General features: G+C 35.5%; 1 protein-coding gene across 2 annotated transcripts; it reads right to left on the reverse strand.

Annotated features, from left to right (window-relative positions):
* Nucleotides 1-6,743: 6,743 nt before the first annotated feature.
* LOC131313351 (E3 ubiquitin-protein ligase WAV3-like) lies at nt 6,744-11,036 on the reverse strand. 2 transcript variants are annotated; one of them, XM_058341617.1, is made up of 3 exons: nt 10,410-11,036; nt 9,665-9,733; nt 6,744-8,360 (listed from the first exon to the last, which is right to left on the reverse strand). In XM_058341617.1, exons 1-3 carry the CDS (start codon nt 10,569-10,571, stop codon nt 6,990-6,992), a joined length of 1,602 nt encoding a protein of 533 aa, XP_058197600.1. In that variant the 5' UTR covers nt 10,572-11,036; the 3' UTR covers nt 6,744-6,989. The 2 variants fall into 2 exon arrangements, with proteins under 2 accessions (XP_058197600.1, XP_058197602.1); XM_058341619.1 differs by lacking the exon at nt 10,410-11,036 and having other exon boundaries at nt 9,219-9,721.
* Between the last annotated feature and the right edge of the window lie 644 nt (nt 11,037-11,680).

Consider the following 11,680-nt stretch of genomic DNA (forward strand, 5'->3'; position numbering starts at 1 on the left):
TTTTTAATTTTTTACATTTGTTAGTTTTGTGTCAAATTTTTGTGACTTATTGATTTATCTTGATGAGAAAAATCAAAAAAGTAAAAAAAAATGATCGAAACTCATAATTTTCTTTTGAAAAGACAAAAATAAGTAAAAAGATAGTTTTTTTTTACACAAATCAATAAGTCACAAAAAATTGACACAAAACTAATAAATAAGAAAAAAAATGTGAATAAAGACAAAAAAAAAAAAATCACATGTGAAGAGAGAATGGAGGGCTTCTTATCTCTTAATATATAAATGGGAGTTCTTGGCAGGAGATGGGTACCAGTTGGATGTGGTGAAAAGAGAAAAGGGGGGAAAAGTTAGACATGTGGGTCCCATGGGTAAAATTGGCATTTACAAATTGTTCCATGCTGACCTCATCACTGTTAGTTGCTTTCCGTAACGTCAACCAAACGGCTAGGGTAAAGTGCACACGAATCAATAAGTCACAAAAAAATTGACACAAAACTAATAAATAAGAAAAAAAATGTGAATAAAGACAAAAAAAAAAAAAATCACATGTGAAGAGAGAATGGAGGGCTTCTTATCTCTTAATATATAAATGGGAGTTCTTGGCGGGAGATAGGTACCAGTTGGATGTGGTGAAAAGAGAAAAGGGGGGAAAGGTTAGACCTGTGGGTCCCATGGGTAAAATTGGCATTTACAAATTGTTCCATGCTGACCTCATCACTGTTAGTTGCTTTCCATAACGTCAACCAAACGGCTAGGGTAAAGTGCAACAGACAATAGAAGCAGAGGGGACGACAGTGCAATTTCAGAAACGTGGAGGGAGGTTTCTGTCTTTGTCAGAAACCTCAGGAGAGGTCAGTGAAATTTACCCAAAATAAAATTGTTTTGTGATTATTTGAATTTTTTTCATATTTTTTAGTTTTGCATCATATTATTATGGATTATTGATTTATCTCAACGAGAAAAATCAAAAAAGTAAAAAAAAATTACTTTTGCCCAAATATTTTTGAGAAATATCTACTTTTTAGCAAAAAAAAGTGAAATAATTTAAGGTATTTTGAGAAAAAAATGGTAATTTCTGAAAATAATTGGGTAAAAATAATTTTTTTTTTACTTTTTCGATTCCTCTCGTCAAGACGAATCAATAATCTACAAAAGTTTGGCACAAAACTAACGAATGCAAAACAAAAATTAAATAATGGCAAATCAAGTTATTTAAATTAAGTTTAAAAGAACGCAGCCTAAGAAAACAACAAGGGAATGAACCACACTATGCGCAAATTCAACGACAACGACTGCCTGCGCTGCCCATCAAATTGAACCACCACATGCGGTGGGGGGAGGGATTTTGGTTTGACTACGGTCCAAGTTTGGACAGCAGAGGTGCAGTTCAAGTTATCGCAATCGTCGATTAGCGTTTTCAATGGTCCTGATTTATTTTTAATCTTTTATCGGAAATAAAAAATTCAACAGATTTGAACCATCAATTATCAATATGAACGGTACAAATGTGTTCCACTAACTAAAATAATTACTTATTTTTCAAATAAGCACTTATTTTCTGAATTAAATGTGATGTATTGTGAGGATGGTCTATCTCGTAAAGTGAAAAATAAATACTTAAAAAATAAGAACCTTAGCGAAATAGAGCCAGCATTTCTGGTAAGTTATTTATAGTCAATTTGTTTCCACTAAACTAAAAATTATAGAAAACGTATTGAATTAGTGGAAGAAAATGTATTGGATATCTGAAAAGTCCAAGTGATGAGTTGCCAGCTACCCATAAGATTCACCAAGCCCTTGGCCTTGGGGTTTATTCAATTGTACAAATCGTTGAGTGCTACAATAGATTCGCTTACAACTATGCCCTTCAGCCCTTGGCTTTGTTGTCAAGAGAGAGGTCGGTTTAATTAGCGACTTAGCGTCAATGCTTTGTAATAATTTAAGTAATATATTAGTACTATTAGGTAATTTACACCAACCTCCTCTAAGATTTTTGACAAATACACTACCCCAAACATATCAAGTTATTACAATCGGCCTCCCTGAAATGGGGATAACTTAGCTCAATTAGATCCACTCTCTTAGTCTTCCGTTGGATTTGGGAATCCCAAGATTCCAATCTCAAAAAAATATATATATACTTTTTTTAGTTTTCATTTTGCCCTTAAATTTTCTCTTGCGAATCCATACTAAGGAGTTAACACTTTTTGAAAATAAATTGGTTGGAGAGTATATTGAATCTTTTTAAAGGCCAGAAACCTAGAATCTAACGGAAGACTAACGGAGTGGACTAATTGAGCTAAGTCATTCCTATTCAAGGTAGGCCGGTGTAATAATTTGAAAAGTCGGGGGGCGCCATGTATTCGTCAAAAATCGCAGGGGAGTTTAGTGTAAATTAGCCAAAACTATTTTATCATAAAGCCAAAAATTACTCCCCAAACGATTGCTACCGTATATCTAAATTATGACAATTTGTGATTTTCATTATGCCGATTTTTGATTTTCTAATGCATATTTATGATACTAGTTACGACTTGTACTTTAAAATTTAGGTCATTAGCAGGTTATCCATAATTAAAAAATATTATTATTGTGTAACCATAATTATTCATGCCAGAATCTATAATATTTGTACCCCAACCAAATATATGCGTACAATATCAAAATTAAATAATGTTATCCATAAATATTATAACAACACCATAAATTGGCATTATCTTATTACAATGAGTCATACAAAAAATTCTTCGACTCGTATGATATTCCGTAGCAAAATCAAAATATGTCTTACCAGAATCAACAATTGTTATATCCAAGCCAAAAATATTTGTAAAATACCACAAATTTTATAAAATAACCACAATTGTTATGACTACACCTACAATTGTCATTTTCTTACCACAACGTGTCGTATCAAAAGAAAACATATGTAAATACCACAAATTATATAACAAACCACAATTGTTATGACAATACCATAAATTGACGTTTTCTTACAACAACATGTTGTACCAAAAGAAATCGATTAAAATATTCGGTAATAAGACCAAAATATGTTGTATCACAATCAATAATAATTATACCCAAGCAAAATACATGTCTAAAAAATCAAAAATTCAATAACAATACCATACATTGTCGTTACTTTAGCACAATGTGTTGTACGAAATTTAAACTAAAATTATTTTTAATTTCTGCCACATTATTTTTTAAAATTTTAAAATTTCCACCATATTATCTTAATTTTCAATTCCATCCATTATTTTTTTGAAATTTTAATTTTTCCCTATACAATACCTCAAAATTTTAAACTAAAAATGAAATTCTCGCTCAAAATTTTCATATAAGAAATTCACCAAAAAGTAAGTACTATACCCAAATTTTTTAATATAATTGCAATTTCCTCTCAAAATATTTCTCCAAATCAAATTCTCTCTCTAAAAAATTTAATCCAAAAAATCAAAATCCCTCCAATTTTTCGTGAATAAATGAGAGTTCACTAAAAAATTAATTATTCAATTGTCTGAAGACAAGGATTTGGGTTTGATCTTTCAGGTTAAATGGGTTGAGTAGGGCTGTCAAAAGTATAACCAATTTTAACTTAAGTTTTATTTTTTTATTTTTTGTTAGAATGATTGATCTAAACCATTACGATATCAAGTCTTACGATATTCAACATTGTTACTAGAATAAAAAATTATCGGATATTGACAAATACGTATCAGAAGATATTAAAATTTAATAATGTCATGTTGATCAAATTGGATTAAAAAATTGATCATATCGAACAGTCTAACTTTATTGATTTATTAAATTAGTTTTAGATTATTTTATTATTTTCATAATTTTAAATTTAATACTCCAGTTTAGAAAGTAAAAATATATATTCTTAAAAACCTCAATTTCTAGTCCACCCAAATTAATATTGGACCGCGGTTGAAAGTACATTAAAGATAGAAGAAAGAGAAACTCAACAATAGAGTAAGTGATAACCGGTTAGATAGGTTGTCTTTTTTTTAATTAAAAAACTGAACGATTAATGTTAGATTATTTCAAATCCAATGAAATATATAAAAGGTGCATACGATACACACTTGTTAAGAGGTGTGTATCATAGGTCTATCCCTTTAAAACAAGTCCAAAATTGTACGAACTCAAATTGCTAGGATTGTACGATAAAATTCAGTTGTAATCAATGTCTCGCTTCAATGCAAGGAGCCGTACTCGTACCACTTAACTTCTTCCCAACAAATGTTTCATTTTTGTCCTCCCCTAAGGCCATCCACAGTGGTATAATCAAAAGTCAATTGTTGTTAAAGTTAACAATATTGGTGCAAAAAATGGCTCATAATGGTATAATCAAACTTAGCAACATCATTAGAAATAATCAAATTTTGGGCTTTGGATAACCAAAACTAGCAACCTTTTTCAATAATCAAAATTTGTGAACCCCACACCACATAAGTTAATTGGTTCTAAAATTTTTATACACGTGTATTTCAGCTAGTATTTTCTTTTTCTCTTCTTCACATGCTCTATATCTTTTTCACTTCAATCACAAACTATTTCTCTTTCTTTTCCTCCAAAAGTGAAGCTCATATTTCTCGATCATCTACAATTTAACCCATCGTTGCCGGATTAAGGTATTTCACTCTTCTTTCCCGTTTCTATTTTAGGCTACATTCTTATGAGCTTAATTTAAATTTGAAAATTGTCTTTATTTGAATTTTTTTTGCATTTGTTAGTTTTGCACCAAATTTTTATGGGTTATTGATTGTCTCGACGAGAGGAATCAGAAAAATAAATTTTTTTTTTTACTTTTACCCAAGTATTTTGAGAACTAATCCCTTTTTAGCAAAAATAATAATTTTTTCGACTAAAAAGTGGTTATTCTTTTTTGTTCCTCTCATTATGGTTAAGTAAATGAAGAACCTTGCAAAAAAAAGAAGGAAGAACCTTGCATTCTTTTCTAAATTCAAGAACACATCTGATTTTTTTTGAAAGATTAAGAATTTAAGAGAGTGGTGGATTTGTGATATAGGCTACAGGAATAGAAAGAAAAAAAAAAGTTTTGGTGTTGTTTTGATAGATAACAATAGAAAGAACACCATATGTTCGATATATTTTTGCAAAAAAAAAAAAAAAAAAACCATAATGGAGGGAAGGTGAATGGCGGGAAACAGAGGGGAAAAGATAGATTGTGTGAAATTGTAGTGGACTTTTTATTTTGGTTATGGACTAGAAGTGACCATTGTGAACCTTAATATTGTTAAGCTTAGCAACCTCTTAAGTGAATAATCAAAAGCTGATGTGTCAACTTTTGATTATCCATTTTTTATTATACTGCTGTGGATGGCCTAAGAGCATCCACAATGTAATAATCAAAACTAAAAAGTTGCTAAAGTTAGCAATGTTTGCTTAAAAAAGTGCTCACATTGTAATAACCAAACTTAGCAACCTCTTAGCAACTCATCAAATTTTGACATTTGAATAACCAAACCTAACAACTTTTACCAATAACCAAAATTCAATAGCCAAACCCAATAACCAAATTCAAAACTAAAAAATTAAAAAACACCTCACATTAGAATCGTCTCATCGAGACGAATAATTTGGTGTGGTCGGGTGCATGATTGAAACTCATTTACAATTGGACATAGATGCATTGCGTATTGTAGGGGGGTTTTTTTTTATAGAGATACAAAAATAACCAATGTGGATATCAAGTTTGTTAAGTTTGATTATGAACTAAATGGATAATCAAATGCTGACGTGGCACATTTTGGTTATCGATTTTGATTATTCTCATTGCGGATGCTCTAACTAAACTAAAAAAAATATTGACCCAAAAAAAAAACTATACTGTTGCAACTAAAAGTTGATAGTAATTGGCAATTTAATTCAATTTTTTTTTGGTCCGGTGAAGGTGCTTTATATGAAATCAAGCTTTCAACTCCTATCTGTATTTATCAAATTTACGTTAGAAAGTGTGTGGCAGAAAACTATTCAAAGTGAAAAAAAAAAAAAAGGATTCGGCTATGATGCTCCAGTCTAGTTTGGCCAAATCCATGCCTCCAATTTTCCTCAACCATTGGATCTCTCTTTTTCAACCTCAATCATTGATTTAATCTCACCCATAGTAAGGCCTCATTTCCACTAAAAATTTTGCGCTAATGCTTTTATGAAGTTGTTCATACTAAACTTTTTTTTTTTTTTTTAAAGTTAATTTGTTTTCCACTAAACTAAAACATCCAACATATTTTCTTCTACTGACCCAAACATTTTCTACAGTTTTAAGTTTAGTGAAAGTAACTTGACGTTTATGGACGACAAGAAGTAATGCATAACTTAACGCTTAACGGAAATGCACCCTAAGTATGTAATTCCAAGGGGGTTGGCCAAGTGGTCTTGGCTTGAGACTTAGGTGTTTGCTCCATCCTAAGGTCACAGATTCGATTTTCCTTGCCAACAACTCTTGGGGCCATCTCACTTGCACACGTAAGCGTGTGAATTGGCCGTGGGAGAGGCTGTAGAAAATAGTTCGAGGTGCGCAAAAGCTAACCCGAGACACCAACTGCCAGATAAAAGATTTGGGTTTGATTGGAGGAGTCTCTTCTGCTCTTATATTTCACTTTGCTTGCACCGCGAATTCCTATCAACACATGTTACATGCAAATGGAACTAATACTGTAGCACAATTCCAGGAGTGACAAATTTTCAGAAAAAAAAGAAAAGAAAAGTATGGGGCACTGTGAGCTTTGATTTCACAATTCAACGTTGTTGGATAATACTCCAGTAAATCTTAGGTGTTGACAAATTAAGTACAAATGAAACTTTGAAAAAAAGAAAACACATGCATAGTACTATTTCATCATCAATCCCCTTAAGCAAGAAGCAATAATGTTGGTTGAGAAAATTATAGCCTTCCTGATCACTATATTTGCGGAGGATGAGAACAAACTGACCCTTGAATCGTCCTTCAATAATACTCACAGCCTATACCCGTGTAAATGTTTAGCCCATCTTCTGGCCCGGTAAGGGTCATGGTAATCCAAACTTTCAACATTGCTACTTCTCCCAGGAATGCCATCAGAAGCTTCTGTGACCTCAATTCTCTCTCTTTCATCGCCTATGCCCACCACTATTTCCCCTCTCCTCGTACATTCATCAACCCCGCCTTCGATATAGCTATATTCCACGCATACGTGTCCTGATTCGTCTAAAATTAACGGGATTCTTCTCTCCTCACCACCTCTAAGTTCTCCAAGCCTCACAATTCTAGCATCTTCCCCAATCCTCAACTGGATTTCTTTGATTACCCCTCCTAATACTCTGGTGAGGAACTCTTCGAATTCGTGCATGACGAAACCATTTGAGGTGCCAAAGCCGAATCCTACGTGAAACCTATGGATTGGAATGGAAATTTCTGTATCAATCCGATGGTAAGATCTTGTTGGACTGTCTGATAGGTGCAGAATGCAGGATCGTGGGTTTTTGTGGGCGCAATCACGGAGTATCTTTACCCCTTTCTTGAGCCCTTCAATTGGATCAGCTTGGCCCATGTAGAAAAGGCGATCAATGACTTGCAGCGCTGTTCGCTTACCATAGGATGTCATTCGCTTGAGGGGGAAAACCCTTGCTGCAGAAGATGAATAGGTGACAATCGCCAAACGATCAATTGGTCGAAGCGAGAAAACCACTAATGCCATGGATTGCTTTATAAGTCTCAAGTGAGGGCCGTTGGGGCTTGCAACTAAGACCAAGTCAGTTGCCGGCTGATGGGCTAATGTTACAGCAAGATAAGCTCTACCACCGGAGTTGCTCAAGTAAGGAGTTTTTACAGTTGGTGCAAAGTGGTTTCCTCCAGGAGGTGCTGCTAATAATGATGAAGAGCAGCTCAAGTGATTTAGTGGTACAAGGCCATGGGAATGGTATGAACTTGGCTGTGCCACTTGCAAGGGTTGGTGTGAGCATTGGTGACAGCTGTGATGAGCGAGTGTGACTGGTATTAAACTGAAATGTAGACGGGGATGATTAGGGGTGTAGTCAGGCTCAATAGGGTCGTCATCATTGTAGCGGGCAGAGCGTAAGAAGGATCGTCTGTGAACCCGGAAAGTGGCAATGGAGTCATCAAGTATTTGGAGAATGGGGTCTGATTGGTTGCAACAAGGTGGGTTTAGGTTGCGAGGAAGCTGCGTCCAATGAGCTCGGCATATAGGGCATGTGACGTTACCATGGCGGACGTTGGAGGAGATGCAAGCAAAATGGAATGCATGAGAACACTGGGCTGTGAATACTGCTTGTCCTGGGCTAGTGCTTGTGCCATAACTCAGGGGATCTAAACATATTGCACACAAATTCTGCCACAAGAAACATAAGCATAAGGTCATGCAGAACTAAAAGGTGGAAACCCCAGTAAAAAAAATGATTTTTTTCCGTAGAAGTTGAGTCAAAGGCATGATTGGAACCTGAAAAGAACAGGTCATTGAAAATTTTAAAACCTATAAGCTCTTTCATTAGAAGGATGCCGTCCTACTGTTCATGGTACAGAAAATCTAGTCATGCATCAAGTCAATTTGGTGATGAACAAAACTTTATCCGAATTTATCATTAAAGGATAAGAACAAGTGTTTTAATTCAAGCCCGTCTGTTTGTAGAACTGTTACCCTTCCTCGCAGAGTTCATTGGGAAGTGAAAGCAGATAGTTGAGCATTTGAACTTCCCATTAATAGATATAGATTTTGTAGGATATGGGCCGTATGGCATAAGCCTTCTATTCTACTAAAACTATCCAAGTATTTGTTCTAAACATGTAGATGTGCACAAAAACACAAACATACATGATTAATTATTCCATGAATTTCAGAATAAAGCAGTTGGGAGGGTAAGCGATTTTATAGGGGAAAAAAAAACAGAAAAGAAAAGCTTTGCACAAACAGAAGAGTGGAGTCTATCTTTTTCTTTGTTGTTTTCTTTTGACTTTTAACCATGGGGTTGAATCATAGTTTTCCAAGTTTAACGACTTAAGAGTACCGGCTAAAATCAAAATTTTACATGTTCAACAGGAGGGGTTGGAATATTCATTGCCCCGCATGGAAAGCCAAAACAATTGACAGCAAAGAAAAGGACCACCGGCACCCACCCAGCAAAGGACTACTGGTAAATGCAGAGAATCGAAACATCATAACTAGGTATTAAAGAAAGAACAGCACTAGCACCATTTTTCTCTTCTTCTTCTTTTTGTGTTGAGCTCTTTCTCCTTTTCCTTTTCCCTTCTAGAATGAAAGACCATTTGACATTAAACTATTTAGCAATAAAATGTTAAAAACGGTAGGCATTAGATTGAGAAAGAAAAGTAAACGATACACGTGGTAATGCCCTAGTGTGTTAATTGATTAGTATCAAACAGAAAGCAGTTTCATTTTGGCCTCTGGGAATACATAGCGTGCGGACAGTGTTTTCTGCGGTTTGTTGTTTGTCAATAACAAAATGAGAGACAATGTTATCTTCAATTTTGGGTATGTAGACTTGTCGATTTACTTTGATTATGAGAAGCCTTACAATGTGAGAAATGAAATTCCATACACACATAGGTACACATGAAAACGTTTATAGACTGGTAGGTAAATATTTACGGTATAAGCAAATAAAAGCTTTTTGATACCTTGGTAGAAGTAGTTGAAGAAAGGGCTTCACAAGTTAATTCCCCTGAAGTTGCTGAGACCCCTGGCATCTGCAATACAGTACCACATACACATCCATTCCATGAAATTAACCACGTGTAGAACACATTTCCCAGTTCTTCAATTGGAGTTTCAAATAACCAATAAAATTGTTCACGCACCCACACACACACAAGAGGGTTTCTAGTGCTGGGGCTGGGGAAGTCCAAAAGCTCGCACATTTGGCTTTCAACTGAAAAACTAATTTCAGAGAGAGAGAGAGAGAGAGAGAGAGAGAGATGGCCTGGACAACCCCTGACCGGTTGACTAGTGAGTTTGCTCCCCACATGACCAGGTTCTATTTTTGGGTCAAGCAAAGTAATTTCTAGTAAATGCCCTTGCCTTTTATCGGATCAGAGGGTGCGCGTAAGACATCCCCTAACCGTCAAATCGAGAGAGAGAGAGAGAGAGAGAGAGAGAGAGAGAGAGAGAGAGAGAGAGAGAGAGAGAGAGAGAGAACAGGACAATAGGAGCAAAAAGAAAAGTAGGAGGAAATGGAGGCAGGGGGAAATGCGAGAGGGTTTTATTTTTGGAATTCAATAAGTGGGAATTGGGTGATAAATTGAAGCCAGCATCCAATTTATCTTGAGAAAGTTACACAATTTCACTCAGTCCGAGAGAGAGAGAGAGAGAGGAGAGAGAGAGAGAGAGAGAGAGAGAGAGAGAGAGAGAGAGAGAGAGACTCACAGCAGCAGCAGCAGCAGGAGTAGTAGTGTGGTGGGTGGAGGGAAAGTGGTGGTGGTGATGATGATCAACAGGGGGAGAAGGTCCACGGGAGAAAGAGCCGCATGTCTGTACAATCTTCCTTGCTGCTCTTTTCAGCTTCGCTCCTCCTCCTCCTCCTCCCATAATTCTCACTCCACCGCCCACCTACCTCTATTATTCTCTCTCTCTCTCTCTCTCTACCACAATGTCTTGTTAAAATCCTTTGCTTCAGCTAGCTGGTTACAATGGCTTGATTCCACGCGTAGGTTGAATGAATGAATTTCTGTATCTGTAGCACAGCCGGAGGAGATGGAAAAAGAAGAATTAAAGAAGCTAGGCTGCTTCCTTTTTTTTTCTAGAGCATTGTGTTGATTTGGAGTTGGGGGCAGCTGTTTGGTTTGCTTTTTTCTGTTTTGTCTCACACTCAACAGTACAGTGTGAGTACCCACACCCCACTCCCAGCTTCCCCCCTGCCTACACTTTTGACTAAACTAATCTAATCTAATACTACTATTGCAGCAAATGCAAATGCAAAACACTGATCGAGTCCCCACACCTGCCTTGGTCTGTTCTTCAGCACCCACCACTCAAAAACCCATCCCCGCCTGACCCCCACACTCCTAAAACCAAGTGAGGTGAGGAGTATACTATATCAGAAATACTGGCTCCATTTACTGCCAACAACTACTTTATTTAGTACAATACGGAGTATAATACTCCACTAATTACTACTAGTATACTGTGGACTTTCCCTTTTTCTTTTTAGTATTATCAACCTACAATGTAAAAACAAACACAAATTAGCTACCTTTTACTTATTTAATTTCACATAATCCAAATCGTTCAATAATTTGAAAATAAATCTTTGGGTGCTTTTTCAAATTATTGAACGATTTATATTATTTGCGTGTGACCAAAAATGGGCCCCACATGCCGATGTACATTTTTTTACATTATCTTTTCGGTACCAATATCACCGTTGTTACTTTATGGAGCTCGATCATCCCCAATCACTTGATGGACTAAACAGTTGAGTTTTGATTGTTTGTGGGCCTTTCTTAGGTTCTCTTTGATGATTGGAATCGTTTATTTTTTAGAGCTTATCGAAATATTAAGCAACTCAAAAATCATGTTCATCATATTTTAAAAAACATTTATCTTAAGCTAGGAGAGATAATATGTGCCCCGGCCACAGTCGGAGAAACAATTACAAAATAAAGTTGCAACATTGGATGTATGATTAATGTGATTTG

The sequence above is a fragment of the Rhododendron vialii genome, chromosome 13a, assembly GCF_030253575.1.
Source record: "Rhododendron vialii isolate Sample 1 chromosome 13a, ASM3025357v1".
NCBI classification, from domain to species: domain Eukaryota; kingdom Viridiplantae; phylum Streptophyta; class Magnoliopsida; order Ericales; family Ericaceae; genus Rhododendron; species Rhododendron vialii.